Source organism: Strigops habroptila, chromosome 3 (assembly GCF_004027225.2).
Source record: "Strigops habroptila isolate Jane chromosome 3, bStrHab1.2.pri, whole genome shotgun sequence".
Lineage (NCBI taxonomy): Eukaryota > Metazoa > Chordata > Aves > Psittaciformes > Psittacidae > Strigops > Strigops habroptila.
In genome coordinates this window covers 32,164,373-32,183,046 of record NC_044279.2, presented here as the reverse complement: position 1 = coordinate 32,183,046, position 18,674 = coordinate 32,164,373, and the positions used below count along the sequence as shown (strand labels likewise).

Below are 18,674 nucleotides of genomic sequence, written 5' to 3'. Positions count from 1 at the left end.
GAGAATGTCTTGTATTTGATCTTCAGGGTCTAAGCATTTGTTTGAAATCCCAGCTGTTCTCTTTGACAGTAAAAGAAGAGACTTCAGTCAGTTATGCTGAGAGTCAGAGGTGCTGGCGTAAGTCAACAGGAACTCCACAAGATAGGAAAGCCTTACTAATCTAAAATTGGTGTCACCAAAAACATAAGCAGGGACCAGAGTGAGTGTTTAATGTTTCAATATGCCCCTAGAAACAATGTTTGTTTATCAGGCAGCCTGCACCTCTCAAGGGTTAACATCTTATTATTTGAACTGGGATCCAATTCCTTTCTTCACACTGTGGGCAATTTTCACAGATGTCAGATTACCTATGATGTATTGTAACAAAATGAGTTGCTAGTATGTAAACAGTAAATTGGGATTATCAGAACCTCCACTGTTGGCAGGGCCTACACTCTTAGCGAAGTCCTTTTATGGAAATGATTCAAAACCTTACTGCAAATAATTCTGGAAATTCGACTGTCAGTAATGAAAATACTTCTGTGAAACCCAGAAATACCAGAGACATTGCTCTTCCATCAGGTGAATATAGCAATTTCCTTTGTGTGAATTTTCTCTTTTTCTGTTCTTATTAAACAGACATTGATGAATGCTCAGATGGCTTTGTTCAGTGTGACAGCCGTGCTAACTGCATTAACCTGCCTGGTTGGTACCACTGTGAATGCAGAGACGGCTACCATGACAATGGGATGTTTTCACCAAGTGGAGAATCCTGTGAAGGTAAGTATCTAAAATAGGTGGGGTATTGTTGTGACTCACATTACAGTAATGTCTAGCATCTCTAACTGTGCTAGTCAAATATTGTCTTGGACACTGTATCAATGGAAGTTAAACCTTGACCCAAAGCAATGGTAGTCTAAATAAGCATCATAACCAAAAGCAAAAGAATATCATGTATGAATATTCCTAATGCATAGGTGGAGCATTAGTGGCCATTTCTATGATTTGCTAAGATAACATGTGAAGTCAGGCATGGTGCTTAAAATGCAGTTTCTCTGGCCCTGCATCTGCTTCTGTGCATGGTCCTTGCATAAGTGATTTCCCACGGGCTGATAGCACTCACTGTAATCTGTCACTCCACAGTAATCTGTTTATATGTCTGATTCTTTATATGTAGAAACGGGCCTCAATCCAGACCTCAGTTCCTCCACTTCATTCCGCATACACTGGAATAGTCTGTGATCAAAATATTGCAAAGAATGATTATGCAGCCCTGACACTCTTACCCCCCCTGCCCTGGGTTAATAACTGTGGTGCTTCGCCTGTGCATAGGCTAACCGCTTGTAGAAACTTGCAGTTTGAAGAACAACCTTGCAGACTGGGAAGCTCAGTGGACTTAGGTCTGGGGCAATAAACTGCTCTTAAATGAGAACAAGCCAGTCTGTTTTGCCTTGGACTAAGGGCAAAATGAGGCGCGTTTCTCCTGTCTCTGAGTGCTGAAATATTCACAGCTCACACAGTGTAAGCTTTCCTACTTTGCTGTTCAAACTCACATTGGTGGGTTGCATCAGTCCCAAAAGGAAAGCAATTGAATTAATTTCACTAAGGCAGATACACAGACAGTTCTCTGGGAGCGAGATGACCTTTTCGGTATCCCCGTCATCAATACTTTATTTCAACACATTTTCACCACAGCTGAAAGCCTGTATTCTCAGGAGGAATCAACGATTTGAGTCAGCCACTGCTTTCATAAGTCAAGCTTTCTTTGTCAAGAACTAACCAAATGTCAGTGTTAGCTGACCAGGTGTTAGGACAAGAACGTGCAAAGAAGAAGTTGTGATCCCTCTGATTATAACATTGCCCTTCTGTCACTCACAGCACAGGTAATAGTCTAGCCAGGCATTTATGGAAATATCCTCAATATCCCAAGTTCTGTCTTCAGTGTCAATATAAAACATTTGTCTTGTTGGCTGAAGATAATGGTTTGGCACATGGTATCTCAAGAGATATACGTGATACAAAGTGTCTCTGTTGAGATGTGTGCAAACAAGTAACAATTAGGCAGCAATTTCTAAGCAAATGGAAAGCCAAGGAAAAAGAAATCTGGGGATTGCTACATGTATGCAGAAGTGGCAATTATTAGAATGTTTTGACCTTTTCTACAAAGCACCAACAGCTCTTTATTAAACATACACCGAGGATAACAAGTAATTAGAATTAAATCACAGATGCCAGGAAACTATCTTCATTGCTGATAACCCTAGTCGCTATCAGTGAGACACTTTCAATTTGATTGATTTCAGCTCCGAAGTTTGGAATGCGTAGCACGTTGGGGAGGAAGGTTAGATAGTTTGTTAGTTTTACTACATCACTTTTTATTGGATTGAAGCCTGTGACATTGTGTCTCAGACTCAAAATAAAACCTTAAAAGGTATGAAGATACAGCCTAAAATAGATTGCAGTGTGGAAGGTTGAACTTAAAATAGCAGAGCACAGCAGCACAAAAGCAATTGGCTTTTCTACTGTCAGATCTTTCCACCGTGAGAGATTCCTCTGCTGGATTTAAAGACGTAAGAAAATGGATTTCTTTTGTCACTTCTTCAGTATCCTCAGTTAGACCTGATTAGATTGAGCTGTAGGTGGATGATCTTTTAGATACTCACTGTAATGGAGAGCAGCTTCCAGGCTATACTAACCTCAGATTTCAAATCTCGGTTCTCCAGTTCTTATCTTCAACTGTATGAGCCTCTTGCTATACCCAGGACCAGTGTCCACTGAAGCTTTCTGCCTCTTGCAAGTGCTACAGCTTGCACAGTGGTAGAAGGAACAGTGCAGAACTGCACAGAAGATAAACTGGTCATGCCTTGATTTCTTGGTGGAACAAAGAAGTTAAATCTCAGGAGGGTTAGGAAATGTTCTTCGAGGGCTTATCCCTTTAGCTTTCTAAGAAGACTACTTCAAAGTAGTGTTTTATATAGAGTGCGTAAAAGGCTTGTCTTCGGCTCATCTTTTTTAGGGTTTAGTTGCTTTGAAGAAAGTTCTGTCTTTCAGTGAAGAAAGCCTTTAAAAGCCAAGGAAGTGTGGGTTCAAATCTTTTCTTTCTTGATTGTCCTATATGGTCTGCCTCAAATCTTTTCCTGTTTGTGTCCCCTGGACATGTGCTGATAGTACCACAGAGAGCAATTCTGTGATCAGTGTTGGTCAGCTCCTTGTTTTCTACAGCAAAGCATCCAATTTTAAAAATTCAGGTGGAAACACCTTTGTTAAGATCACAGAGGCACAGGAGCATTTCCTTAAAAACCTTATTTTAACAGAATACCAAAAATGCACCTACCTCTTTTGCAGAAAATGGTCCCATTAGGACATTGTACTAAATATTCCTAGCTAGAGGTGGACTTCTTGGTAGCATTAGACTTTGCCAGTGCTTAACAATGAAATAATAGTTGCTGAATGGCCTGTTTCACACACATATTGACCTTGGCTACTGCTGCTTCTTTGGCACAACTGAGAATACTGAGTATTTTGACTAATGTACTTGAATGCAGAAATTCATAATCCCATTAGATTGTACCTACGGGCGATGGAAGACCTAGAGATTCCTTTGCTCAGTTTTGCTTCACATTATACTCCTGGGTAGACCTGTGGTTTCTATAACAATTACCTAGAGGAATGACGGGAAATGCAGCACTCGCTGCTTTTCCTTTGGACATAGAATTATGTTATGCATCCTCGTATTTCCAGAAAAGTGGTGAAAGATCAGCCACTTAGTCTTTGAGAATTGCATGGCTTTGGGAAGTCTTAAATTTTATGCATATGTAAATATAGCATTCGGCATGTTATATTACCTGGTACCTTCCTCTTTGCCCCTGCAGCTTTTCTTTATAGTTTCTTTACACAATCTTATTAGTGCTCTGAAGGTTGTCTCTCATGTACCATTCCATAAAAGAAGGCTAGGCTAAGATAGTAGTAGATACTGCAGCCTCATGCTTCATTGCATTAAAAAACTGGAACCTCTGAGGGCAAAATCGTAAAATAAGGAGTTCAGGCCCAGTTAATATTTGCTCTGCAGTTCTGTGTAAGATACTGATTCCTTTGAATTTGTCCCTTGCAATGTTTAAAATCTTCCAAAATCAGTTGAAGAGAGAGGCTGTATTGGTTTGTATCAGAAGACTGTAGGTTATACCTTGTCTGTTGTGTACTTCCACATTGGAAGTGGAAGTGTACTTCCACATTCGAAGAATAGTTCACCTAATTAATGCAGCCCCTTAGGACTTACTAAGAGTATCTGGCAGGTATCAGCTGTTGTTGATAAGAATATGAGATCAACATACCTTCACTCTCAGCAGGTAGCACATTCTTTAATTGAGACAGGTGCAAATGAAGGGTTTGGAAAGCGTCAATCCAGAATGCCTAGTTCAAATTGGATCTTTTTACTTGTAAAGGTTAACTCACAGTCTAGGATTTCTGGTCTGAAATGTGTTGTTATGTTTTAATTCTGCTGTCCTGAATCCAGAAGTAGAATCACTTCCTTCTCTGTGTGATAGAACAGGCTGCCTGACAATACAGAGGGCTGGGGCTCTACCTGAAGAATAGTTTCCATAATCCAGAATAATGAGGGATGGAGGTCTATTACAAGCCTCAGTATGCTCCCCAGCCTTAATGAATGAATAAAGTCCAAAACAGTCACTTCAGCATCCATGTCTCTGGATCTGGAAAGCAGAGGAATTTCAGACTGTCAGGATGTCTGAATTTATCTCACAGGACATCCAGCATTTTAAATAGTACATGAAATTTCTTGTAGTTGAAAAACCGCTGTCAGTTCATAGTCCTACACTTAAATCTTTCTGTGGTGCTGGTAATGTTGAACAGAATCTTTGTTATTGGTAGCACTTAAGGAGACAGGAAATGAAGAATCACTACTCCAGCAGGAAATATTACTAGCTCCCAAGAGTTCCATCAAAATCCTTTTTCTTTTATTCATGATCATAAAAGGTCAACAAATAAATTAACTTTTTTTTTTTTTCCATCCATCCCAAACAGAGTGATAGGCATTAAGGCTTCATTATTGAGTTTGGGAACCCGACTTAAGCATCGCCAAACAGAAGGCACATACAAAGACACATTAGTATTTAAGTATTCTGGAGCGGGAGCAGAGTACAAAATTGGCAGAGTTTCTCCTCTTTTATAAAAGAACTAATAAACCAGAAACTCGACCACTACATTTTGTAAGGTAGTAATTTGAACACATTTATTGTATCAGGAAACAATGTTTCTGTGAAGCTGGTGTTACTGCCATCTGAAGTCTCAGCTCTTCATCTGTCACGTCTGTTAAGCACTCTGACAGCTGGCTTGCATGAAGTCACAAATAAATTATTCACTCTTTGAAGAATGATTACGTCAGTCAATAGATTTTCTTAGGACAGAAAAGAACAGGAACCAAACTTTCTGCTCAGACGATCTTGGGTTCCCTATCAAATACACTCCTTCTTTTTTTGCCTTAAGCAAAAAGTACTCAGATATCCTGATGCTGTCACCTTGCTGAGCTAATGCTTCAGAGCTAAGGTAACTGGGAAACTTCAGTTGCTTCAAAGGAATATTCCACCCTCCCAGCCTGTCTCTTCCAACAGCATATTTCTCAGTGATACAAGTGTTCATCTCTTCTTTACACAGATGACACTCTAACTAATACCAGAATGATTCTGGTAGAAAATAATGTCTGAGGGAGACCTTTTGGGGCTTTATTTGAATGTTCTGAACGTAAGTCTGGATAGCTCATCAGAGGAGGGAAAATTGCAACTGTCCATCAGCTATATCAGAATGGATCTTTGAGCTCTTTGTCACTTCCTAGCAAGGTGTACACAGGGTTTGGGGTTCGTGTTCCTTGTGAGTTATTACAAGTTTTCTTATCTGTTATTATCAATATTGTATTTGTGGGGTTTTTTTTCCAAAACATTATTGAGCTGTCATTTTACTAGAGATATCCACAGTAGCTCCAAGATCTCTATCCAGAACAGATCTAAAATACTGATTTGATTTTTTGAATGGGTATTTCCCCATGCACCTTACAATTGAATCTTATCTGACGTATTGTTTAATCAGTCAATATCATGAAATACTTCTATATTTCACTGTCAATTTTTTTGTTTTAATGCTTTCTTATCAACAGTCTTTTTCATCCCACTGTTCATCCATTCCCCCAGATCACTAAGTATATTGGGCAGCACACATTCTGACACAGATTCTTGGGGAACTTCCCTGGGACAGCTCTGCATTGTGACAACCTGACCATTTGTGGCTGCCTTTTATTACTTACTAATTAACCTGTGAGTCAACAACTTCTTTTATTCCATTGTATGTAGTTCCTTTAAGAGCATGTATTATGCAAGAGAGCTCATGAGGTTTTTGAATGAAAGTATTACAGTATATGAAATGTATCCCCCCTTAATATATTTTTATTTAATATATTTTTATGTAGTATATGTTTACGCTGAATCTATAATGTAATATCTTTAAAAATCTTCTATCTGAAAACATATTATCCTTTTGGTTGCTAGTTATAATTCATTTTTAAAACTTCATCATTTTAACATAGTACCCTCTTTGAAACTAAGCACTACCATAGAGATTCTTTTTTGCAGCCAGTTAAATTTCTTTGAGGATATTGAACTTGCATACACTGTGGTCACTGCTGATCACCAACACAGACTAGTTCCTCAGCAGAGACATTTTGAATCAGAGCCTGCATACTGCTCAGGGCCAAGTCAAATGGTGCTTTGTTCCTTTGGGGTTCTTTGTTCCAAGAAACACCCAGTAAATCTGTTAAATACAGCCTTGGGTCACAACCTGGTGGGGGAATTGAAATTCCCAGTTTTATGGAGTTTTGTGCCTTTGCAGTCTCTCAAATACTACAAATAGAGTTTAGTCATTCCAGGCACTGTCACCATTTTTTATGGCTTTAGTGTCCAGTATTTTTCCTGTGTAGGCATGAAATTACTTGAAATGCAATTAACTCCTAGCTTTCTGTAACATGTGTTGCTACTTCTTCATTGCATGGTACTCATTGCGACATTAAGTTGGATCCAGGGATGATGGTAAGAAAAGGAAAATCCTTAAAATATGTGCCAGATGATATCTGCTGTAATTTTTAGTGTAGGTTAGATCAATAAGTCCTGGTTAATTTAGCACTAGATAACTAGTTACATTTTGTTTCTGTTTTTTCTGAGGCAAACCTCCAAGTCTTTTGAGACTTAATGTTCTAATGTCATAACATTCAAGCTGCTTGATTCCTAAGCAGTGTGTTGCAAATAGCCTGAAGTGAATTATTTGTTGTTTGTTTTGTTGTGCTTTAAAAAGAAAACAAAACAAAAACTAAAAAAAATAACACGCCCCCCCCAAAAAACCCCAAAACAACATGAGAATGATAATAACATGCTTCTGTGGCTGGAAATATGGAACCTGTAATCTAGGGGCCAGTGTACCCCTATCCATATGGTTATGGAAATTGGAGAGCTGGTTATGGCTGTAAACAAAATGTCAGTAACTTAATTCACCATCCGTTACAAATACAAAGTAAAAAAGCTGAACAAAGTTTTGCTTGGTATGGATGATTTTTGTGCATGTTCTTTGCAGATAATGCCTGAAGTTCGGTGGGGATGAATAATGCAGATGAGAATTTGGTGCAAGAAAATTTTGTGTTTCTCTTGCTGCATTATAAACACACTGCTGTTTCTGATTAGGTTAGATTCAAAATGTAAGTAGCTCCTGCTTCAACCAGGGATATTTAAATTGCCCTATCCAGAACATTTATTTTCGTGAATCAAACAACTGAAAAAACCAAGGTTGGGATGCTTCGTAAGTTCTCAATGTTGGATAAACTCAGCAATTTTTTTCAGTAACAGTGCGCTAACTGCTACCATGTTGGAAAATGAAACCCAGAAGCCTTTTTCTCATGGGAAAATTGCGAAATACACTTGTACATAAGTGCCAAATGCAGATTTAGTGTTTATAGGGTCACCATTTGTTGTTTAAAGGAAACTGTTCTTATTTACATGACAGCTGAACTTGGTCCAAGTATCTCATTAAATATGGCTGCTTTCAGTTAAATGGCCAGGTTGTTGAGTAGTGATTTATTACTCCTTTATGACACAGGCTGTGTGAAAACTTCGTAGAAAAGAGGGTTTTAAACAAATGAATGCAAGTGTAGGGAAGTAATTTATTAAAAATTACTTCAGTGATAGCCAAGAATCCTGCTGTTAATTTGAATCATTATATTTAAATAGGATTTGTGTTTGTTCTCTATATTGCATAACTTAAAACCGGTTAGACTGAGTGTATGGAGATACTAGTTTTAAATTGCTAGATTGTATTGTTTTCAGTATGGATTTAAGAGAAAATGAAGGAGAGAGCAGCTCGTCCATCCCTTTGCTCTCCCCAGACCAGCATCACTCAAACCATTCCTGTTAGCTTCTTGTCTAAAAGCCTTCAAGGCTGGAGATAGACAGTCTTCACAGGGCTGTCTGTTCCACTAATTAGATATCCTTACAGTTTGGGTAGGTTTCCCTGCCTGATGTGCCTGGACATTTCAGGTCCATGCAAACAACCCCACCGAATTAGGTTCATGATCCCAGTTATCTTCTGCCCTGTTGCAACAGTGGCTGACTCCGAATGCTTCAGAATTTAACAAGGTAGAAGATGTGGAGATCTGAGATGATTTGCCTGTTCTGGGTTATCTCATATGTAAATAAGGACACCATAGACCCTAATGCGTGAAATGTAATCTCACTTACAAAATCTGTTAGCATTGCAGAATGAATATTATGGCTAGCTTTGTATGGTCTTGGCTATGCAATTGTTTTTCCCATCTTAACATTCTGTGGCAGTGAGTGTCATAGTTTGTTTCTGCATTGTATGAAAAGTTATTTCCTTTTATCAGGCTTAAATTTGTTGTCTTTCGGTTTCATTCACTGTCCCTTGTCTTCTCTGTTTGGCAATGTGGAGAACAAAAGCTCTCAATGTTTCTCCTCTGGAGTATTCATTATTTTTTTGGTTATATCCCTTCTTGCTAATGTTGTTTTAGAGATGAACAATCCATTTCTTTTCAGTTCTCAAATGACATTTTCCTTATCCTTCCCATAAGCCCTAGTAATTTTGCAATGGTTTTTTTTTCAGATGGTGCTGCTGTTATTGCACACAGTATTTGAAGGAAATCTACAATGCTGCTTATTTATACTCTGGAATTCTAATAATTTCCCTGCTGTTTTTCATCCCAATTCATATTCATGTTAACAACTTGTTTACTTTTTTTTTTTAACTGCAGCCACACTTGGAATTGAAATGATAATTGAGTTGTTTTGCTTTAAACTGAATGTGCTTGAGGTGAATCGGGGGTTTCATTTCCATTATCGAACCCAAAGCTGAATGTTTTATTATATTTTTATGGTGAAAGATACACGCAAGACCATATTTCTTATTTTGTCTTGTGCTGATCTGTTGGACATTTAAATATCGTAGTGCTACTTTTTAATGAACTCTAATTAAGAGCTTGGGCCAGAGTGTTGTGAAATTGTATTTAGAGTTGAACTCAGTGTATCAATATTTACAGTCACCATAGATCTAGTATTTTCTAGTACTTTCTATGTTTTATCGCATATAGCTGTTTACTTCATGCCCTTTCAAAGCTTTTTTCCCAGATGACTTTTGTCCATATGGACAGCTGAAAATGCTAAATAAAGACTATTCAAGTAGAAGGCAGTGTTTGCTGCTAGTTTGCCCTTGAAAAATAATTCTGTGAACCTTGATGAATTAGGCCTTTAAAGGTACTCTTGAATTCTTTGAGATACAGTTGTTTTGAAGTCATTTACCTTTATTCACTAGAGACATTCTTTTTTTTTCTTTATTTTCTATGCTAGACACAAGGACTATAGATGTCACTGCAACTCGAATAATTGAAATATTCTAGTTTTCACACCCTAATAAGTGATGTAACTTAAAGCATGGTGTGCTAGTTTAAATGACCTTACAGCTCAGACGTCACCTTTCACATTAACTTCTCAGCAACTGAACTCAAAGGTACCAGACAAAGCCAGCAAAATGTTTGAAAAGAAGATTATGCAGCTTTTCTTGTTTCACTGAATGTGTCTCATGAATGGTTGCTGTTTAGGGAGCTGAGGATTATTTTTGTTCCTATGTTGCCTGTGATTTCTTCATTCTAACTACCTTACCTAATAGCTTTCACTTAAAAAGAAGTACAGGAAAACTCAAAGTATCATCTTTTAGAAGTTGATGTGACTTGAAAAATATTTTTTGTGAACTTGTAAGTTATTTCTCCCTGTTCTGGTGAAGTGCAAATTCATTTTCAGCTGATGACTTAATGGCCAAGAATCATTTATATTGAGTGCCGCAAGAACATTTTTGTTAATTGAATGTGGTCTAAGAGCATTACATGGCATGTTTTTGCAGACATTGATGAATGTGGAACTGGAAGGCATAGCTGTGCCAATGACACTGTTTGCTTTAACTTGGATGGTGGGTACGACTGTCGATGTCCCCATGGCAAGAACTGCACAGGAGACTGTATCCATGAAAACAAAATCAAGCACAACGGTCAGATTTGGGTGCTGGAGAATGACAGGTGCTCTGTCTGCTCATGCCAGGTCAGTAGAAATAGAAGGAGCTGCTTCTTGCAAGATTGTACTAGGGATGAAGGGAAGAGCATTGTGATTCAAGTGAAATTCCCGTTTTAGCTGCCTTGTCAAGTGTGCGTCTAGTGCTACAGAAAAATGAAATTATATATTTTGTAGAGTTTTGGGGAGAGCTTCTCTTGCCAACCTGCATGAGCAGAACTTCCACATGAAGTTTATTGTATGATACTGGGAGAAGGATGATAGGACTATTTTGTTAGCAGAGATGCCACCTGTGTTTTCTGGGTGGGAGTAACAATATTTTTATGCAAAGAAACTGTCTGTCTAGACACATATTGGAGTTGGTGACTGACGCCAGTGTCTTTAGCAGATGTCTATAAATAGAAGTAGGTTCTGTATCTGCAGAGTAATTCAGCTTAACTTTCTCAAATGTTTGCTGCGGGAGGCTTGATCACAAGTTAAGTGCTGATGGAGAATAAATGCCCAATACATTGCTGGCAAAATCCTGAGCATTTCAGCAGCTCAGGTTTCATGAGCATTAATTTAATTTCAGATTACCTATCATCTTTCTTGGGTGAATAATTACAGAAGAGAGGGATTGATCTGGAAGTTTAAAGCAAGACTTGACTAGCATCCATATGAGAATGACATAAACTTAGTGCAATCCATTAAAATTTGACCCTTGGAATGACACCCTTGGGTTTCATCACCTTAGAGGAGAGGTGCCTGAAGATTGGTTGTATGAAGGATGTATGTAAGACAACAGGGAAACTTTATGGCAGTTACTGAGTGTGCATTGTGTTTTCTGCTTCTGTTTGAATTTTATTTTGACAAAGAAATGGTATAGTGGAAAAACTTGTGAGCTGCTAGTGGCTTAGAGTCAAGCCAGAAAGCAGATTTTAGTACAAGCACTGCTGGAGTTGTATGAATTTCTGCCATAGCTCTATGTCTGTCTTCCAACAACAGAGTGGATATGTGATGTGCCGGCGAATGGTCTGTGACTGTGAAAATCCCACTGTTGACCTCTTTTGCTGCCCTGAATGTGACCCAAGGCTCAGCAGTCAATGTTTACATCAGAGCGGGGAGCTTTCCTATAACAGCGGTGAATCCTGGATACAGAACTGTCAGCAGTGTCGCTGTTTGGTAAGGCTCTTTGATTACAGAGCAGAGACATGAGGGAAAAAGGATATGAGATATTCTGATCTGTGAATAGTTAATTTTCATGCATTAGCACCCATTTAATTTCCCCTGGAGTATGTGTATAATCAAAATCTGGTTTTCATGAATTTTTGTCAGTATTATGAATTTCCAGTCAAAAATGCATTGTGACACAATAGGCGTAATTAAAATTATTCAATCATGAAGATTGTTTTAGCAAAGAGTGGAGGTCATTTGGATATGGCTCCTACACAGCAGCACTCATGTGTTCACTCATTCAAAGACCAATGAAGCTGAGTAAGGAAATTCTAAATGTGTATTTGTTATCACAGTTGATAATTTCGAAGAGCTGATAGACTAAAATTTCTTTATTCATTCAGACATTTTTAGTAACAGAAAAATAATACGACTTGATGCCTTTTCAAAACAGTGGAAATGAGGTTTGAAAAAATAAAATCTGTTTAAGCTTGTAATCTTTTTCTAGGCATGTATTTCAGAGTCTGAGCAAAAACTGCTCTGCATAATGCCACTCAGGAAGTTTCTATGACAGAAAAAATCCCAAGATAAAAATAACTAGCTTTTATCACAGGTCATCTCCAAATGTAAATCCTAGACCATCTCATAGCTTTGCCTTGTCAGTGTATCACAAATAACAGCCAGAAACCAATTTCTGTGGACACTTTGCTTTCAGTGTTACCACTGCTAAAATCCAATGAAATAGGTTCCCAGGTGCTTCATTAAATGTCTTCAAACCAAACCAAACCAACCTACAGTTTGGGATCTCAATTCTTTTTTTTTTTTTTTTCAAAACATTACTTCTGTAACTAAAGCCTGCTTTCTTTCAGTTGTCAGGGATTTTTTTGGGTGACAGTGTATTGTCTACTCCTTGTAACTGCCCATCACTGCAAACATAAATTGAAATATCAAGATGAATGACTGGTTTTAAAGATTGCTTTCATTCTATCATGTGGTTCAAAAAGAGGAAAATTGACCCAGATGAGAATTTTGTAGAAGTAACTTGACAATACTTTCTACAAAAAGAGGAGTAAATCCGAATCTATCGCAAATCCCTCAGAATTTTTTTTTAGCTTTTGCTCTGGAGATACTGAATTCCTCATCCTCAAAACCTTAGGTACAGTTTTTGTCAATAAACTTCTGTCCAAGGAACAAATTCTCTCTGCCCCACTTCAATACAGACTGCTCAATCTGTGCTCAAACGGGCTGAATAAATTGAAGGTCAGAGATGGACCTGTTCCAGAAGAAATATGCATTACGGACTTCTGTGAAGTCTTTTCTTTGACCAATAGATCTGAAACTTGGGCCTTTGTCCAGAATTGAAGAGAAGCTGACCCCAACTTCTAGTAACTCACGTGAACAATTAGACATCTATAGATTTATGTACAAGCATACAGTAACTTCCCCTAAGAATATTCTGGCCCAACACAAGTCTCTGCTTTGACCTTTTCATATCCTGGCTGTACTAAACCCATCATGCAGGAAGTATGATTAAGTTTGGAAGTTCAGGTATTCTGATAGTAACATCCTAAATGGATGGTAAGTTGGTGAAGGTCTTCTCAGTGGAAACGCACGGGGTGTTCCAGTTACACTGGCTGCTGGCAGCTGGACATACTTATTCCAGCCAATGCATTTGTAACATGAAAGATAAACTCGCCCATCCAGAGCTCAATTTGAAGGCTTTCTGTGGCAAACAGTCAGAATAAAAGTAACAATTAGGTGAAACCTGCGATTTTGAAGCACTTTTGCAGTGCAGTCCTCTTAAGGCTTCTGTCACTTGCAGAAGTAGGACTTCACAAGGACAGGTCCATATTCTGCATTGCATGACATTTGTGGAGAATTGCCAGCTGCAGTTTGATCTGTATTGGAAGAAAGTTAAAATTTAATATACTTCCTGAACAGAATGCAGAAAAATGCACCCAACTTGCTGTGTCTCTCATAGTGAATATCAGTGTTCTCTGCACTGACTTCTGAATAGGACCAGATGGGCAAAATTAGCCAGCTGAGAAAAATAATGCTGATTCAGATGACTGGATGATGAACAAAATAAGAGCTAATAATCTTCTCTTGTTCTTATAATACTTTAAACAGCAAGGTGAAGTTGACTGCTGGCCCTTGCCATGCCCAGAGGTGGATTGTGAATTCAGTGTCCTCCCTGAGAACGAGTGCTGCCCGCACTGTGTCACTGACCCCTGCCAAGCAGACACCATTCGCAATGACATCACTAAAACCTGTCTGGATGAAACCAATGTCGTTCGCTTCACTGGATCTTCTTGGATTAAGCATGGCACAGAGTGCACTCTCTGCCAGTGCAAGGTAAAGAGCATAAACATTAAGCCGAGGTGCTTGTTTCCCGGTAAGTCTGGTCAGTGACCAGTTGGTGTCTACACTTTTTTTAAAGCAGCAGAGATAACAGTAAGAGTGTTCAGCTTAGTCAACTTTACTCTTGTGTATGCTAGAAGGATGGTTTAATGCGCTAGCAGGTCAGAAGCAGGCCAACAGCTCATGGTGCACTGTGCTGTGGACACAGCAGTGGGCTTTGCTTTTTCAGCAAGATAGCTCAATTCAAGTTTGATCACAGTTCTTACTATATAGCTCCATGCTATCTTGGAAACGTATGCAGTAACATATAGGTATGTAAGACCAGACTTCATACAATAAATCTGTTCTTTGAGATGCTATAGCGTCACCAGAACTGACCAGATTGTGTTTTGAGAACAGTAATTGTTTTGAGAATTAAAAGACTAGTTATATGGTTACATACCTTTCTTGCTATAATTATATATTTATAACATTCATAATTATTTATATATTTATAATTATATAGTAATTTAAAATTATTAATTAATAATATTTAAAATTAGTATTAATAATATTAATAGTATAATGAAGGTAATGTTTAAAACATTTTATAGTTTTTGTAGTCAAAGGAATTCCTTGTCTGAGGAGAAAAGTTAATGGCTATGGGCTATGAATTCTGGCATCTCTTTTTAAAGGTGCGAAAGGAGGTTAAAATAAATCTTTCCATTCAAAATAAGCCTGTAAGGTGAACTGTTTTCTCCATCATCCAATACTGAAGAATGACAAAGAGTGTTTCCACAGTAGCCAAGGAGAGACAGCAGGATTCATCCATAGATCTTTAATTATTATGAAATTCACAGCTGATTTTGGTCCTTAGTCTATGTCCTTCCCAAGCAAGATACTTCCCAAACTCTAGTACATGGTACAATTGATTACTTTGAAAAGTTTCTTGTAAAAAATAATCTAACTGCAACACCTCTTTCAGGGAGAGATGGGGAGTAACTGATGATGTAGCAGAAGCTGTCAAGTACCACCTTCTTTTTCCATTTTGCCTGGTGCAATACTGTGTGCAACAGCAGTTGGTGCTGTTGAGGCGTAGTCCTTTTCACGAGGGAAAGGTTATGCACCAAGTAAGCACAGGCATTTGTTTTGATGTCAGAATGGCGTGGTGATTAGAAGAAAATGCTGTGGGACTCTTCGTCAGGGACTGTAGTGATAGGACAAGGGTAACGGGTTCAAACTTAAACAGGGGAAGTTCAGGTTAGGAGTAAGGAAGAAGTTCTTTACTGTGAGGGTGGTGAGGCACTGGAACAGGTTGCCCAAAGAAGTGGTAAATGGTCCATCCCTGGCAGTGCTCAAGGCCAGGTTGAACAGAGCCTTGGGTGGCATGGTCTGGTGTGAGGCGTCCCTGCCCATGGCATGGGGTTGGAACTAGACGATTTTAAGGTCCTTTCCAACCCAAGCCATTCTTTGATTCTATGATTTGACAGAGTGGCTAATGGTTAGAAAGCTAGCTGCTGTCCAAAGGATGCTGAAACAAGCTTATGTGCAGAAACCCATGCGTTTGGGGTCCATAGCTAGGGGCATACACCAACTCCAGTGCTAGAAGTTACATTTTGCTTGGGCAAGTTGCGGAGGCTTATGTGCACCTGTAAAACAAATAGGTGTGATTCTTCTCTAAAGGGCTTTTGAGATTCAGTGATGGGAAGTGTGTTCTCACTGTTGTATTGCTAATCAATGGCAATGCAGAAGCTGTGTATCAGTTCTGCTGATGGCCACCTGCGTACTGCTCCCATCCGCCTTTTTCTCTTAAGCAAAGACTGAACTTTAAGCATCAACTAATTTGTATTCAGTCTAAACACATACACAGACTAATAAAATCCATGCTGCATTGTGAACTTACGTAAGACTAAACCAGATACTTTTTCAAACCCCATAGTTTTAATATGGCTCAGGTGTGAACCTGTGTAACAGTGAATGTATCACTTTGTCCCTCAGCAAGCTAAATCTTATTCAATTTTCTTTATAGAGGAGTTGTCTTTTTCAAATACACTATCTGCTTATACTGGCAGCATTTTAATATTGTAGTTCTGCATGCAAGCAGCCTGCTCCCTCCAGATCAGGTTAATCATGTGCCCATTTTGTATCGCTCTTCCTCTCATTTGTCCTGTGTCACCCCACTCTTTTCTTGCAGACCTTTACATGGAAGGTCAAAGCTCTGGTCTAAGCCTCTGTAAGCACGCTATAGCAAAATAGGTTTACACAAATCCTTTAAGAATTCAGAAACCTGGGCATCAGCTAAAGCTGACTTAGCCACAAAACCATTTCAAATTGCAAGTAAAGAAGATGGACAGTAGGATTGTCTAATGTCCTGTAACAGAAGAAGTAAAAGAAAATGTTTAAATGTTTAAATGATCAGACCTTGGTCTTTAATCAGTCCTGGCAATTTAGTCAACTGAATGTATTAGGAATAATTTATAAGTAATACACACCTTTTATTTGCATTGTAAGAATCAGACTTAAGAAGTAATAGAGATGCAGAAAACAATTTATCTGGTACTTTAATGATGTCCACAGGCAATCTGTTCCCTTAATTGCTAATATTCTCAGAAGAATGTCTGGAGTATCAGGGAAAAATTTATGGATTAATGTTTTCTAGTTTTACAGCCAGGATGTATTAACTTGAAGCAATCAGGGTAAATAAAAGCAAGTCCTTCTGCCTGACCTAAATAAAACTCCCAGTGCCCTGTCTTGTTCCACAGCATCGTGTACTTGAGCAGATGCCTGATACCTTCATGTAGGGGCATCTCCTCCAGTGATGCCAGCTTCTTTCGGTTTGACTGTTGTGCTCTGGGATACAGACCACAGCAAATCAAGCAATTAGAGGAATCATAATAGCCTGTTCCCTTGGGCAAGGGAAGGACATGACAACAATGTCATGAATCTGATAAAAATCTGTACATGTCTTGTATTTTACAAGTCTGTACATTCAAACCCGGTGGGTGTTTGCAAATGGCTGAGCTTGTTAAATTTACTTGTTCTGTACTAAACGCTGCTTGTTTCAATTCTTTCTGTTTTCATCCCTTTAGAATGGCCACGTCTGTTGCTCAGTGGATCCACAGTGCCTTCAGGAACTGTGACACCAACAACCATCTCTCACAAGCAGTTTCTGGTTAAAGAATTTTCCTTCACAATAAAGACCTTTAGACCAAAAATCATTCAAAATTAAAACTAAAATTAGATTGGGTTTGTCCACCTAAAGTGCAGATACGTGATGAACTCAGTTACCTGAATCAGAGTGAAATTTATGGGATTCAAGACATGCTCAGATGTGTATACCTTTGTATGAGGTTAAGCCCAAATCTTCCGGCTATTTGTCTGTCTGGCATCATTGTGCAGAATATTTAGGTTAGTGTAAAGTGACACATTGTAATGCTGTACCTAACGATGTCAAGATCCAAAAGCAACTAGGAGCTCTTAGAGAGTCTTCCAAAGCTTTAAGACTCTAACACTTGACCAGATACAGAGAGTTTTACCTATTCATATTTGGAACTGCACAAATGTGTTTGATTGCTTAATGCAGAATTTAGCAGACATTTGAGTAAAAGGATGAAGCCTTCAGGAATAAAGAACCTAGCAGCTAAAATATGGTATGTACAGTATGTGCGCTGAAAAAAAAAAAAAGAAGAAGTTATTGTAAAAACAAAAACAAAAAAACCTAAAAAAAAATCAAAAAGAAAACCCGTGGTGCACAGGCATGGCTTCTTAATGTTTTCTGATGGAAAAAGTCATCAATATTTCCTTGTTTTACTGCACTTACTATTATTTCTTGGTTGAATTTGTTCAGTATAAGCTCGTTATTGTGCAAATTTAAATAAATATTTCTGTTATGTTAAGTTTCTGCTTGGGCTCCTTTTTGTTTTCAAGGATGTGATTTTCATGTGTGTTACTGTTTCTTCTTTGCCAGCATGCCTAGGCATGGGAGCTTCTGCCCAGCACAGCTTTATGCCCGTCCTGTATTATCTTTGTTATTCTGAGAACACATTAAGTGAATTCATGCATCCGAGTCATTACAGTGAATTGATCAGCAAATTCATGTGCCTAAAGCTCAGACCCTAGGTGCCAGTGGGATGCTGTCACCCTGAGTGGGTACAGGCCGTTTTTATGTGACTTACATCTGTTCAGATTTACAGGGGATCTTCTCCAGATTCCTCCTCTCTCCCGCTGCCATGAGTTCCATAAGCTCCACAGCTGTTTAAGTTGTTTGTGTAAAGTATCTTAAAGCATGGGGATCACTTCAATATGCAAATCCTATTTTCACTTCTGCACTCTTGGGACGATAAAGAAAAGAGGCTACATGACCAAAGCTATGTTATTCTGGAAAAGAAATAAGAATAAGCAGTGCTTACAAATTACAGGCTGAAAAGGCTGAATTTGTAAGGAATGTGTTACAAGCAGTGAAGGCAAAACAAGGAGAGGAGGAAGCTGCCCAAGATAACAGCATCCTTTTAATACTGCTTTAGTAGTCATGTTCTTTTCAAAAAGTGCCTTGCTGCTCTTCAGCATCTCTCTCACCAGTTC

The 18,674-nt window shown here is 38.6% G+C and overlaps 1 protein-coding gene across 1 annotated transcript in view; it reads left to right on the top strand.

Moving 5' to 3' along the window:
* Positions 1–17,989, top strand: part of NELL2 (neural EGFL like 2) — a 151,150-nt gene extending 133,161 nt beyond the window's left edge. The window contains exons 16-20 of the mRNA XM_030478890.1: positions 619–759; positions 10,438–10,631; positions 11,586–11,762; positions 13,884–14,108; positions 17,183–17,989. Of these exons, the coding sequence (XP_030334750.1) occupies positions 619–759; positions 10,438–10,631; positions 11,586–11,762; positions 13,884–14,108; positions 17,183–17,233 (788 nt within the window). The 3' untranslated portion in view covers positions 17,234–17,989. The remainder of the gene's footprint in view (positions 1–618; positions 760–10,437; positions 10,632–11,585; positions 11,763–13,883; positions 14,109–17,182) is intronic.
* The last annotated feature ends 685 nt before the right edge of the window (positions 17,990–18,674 follow it).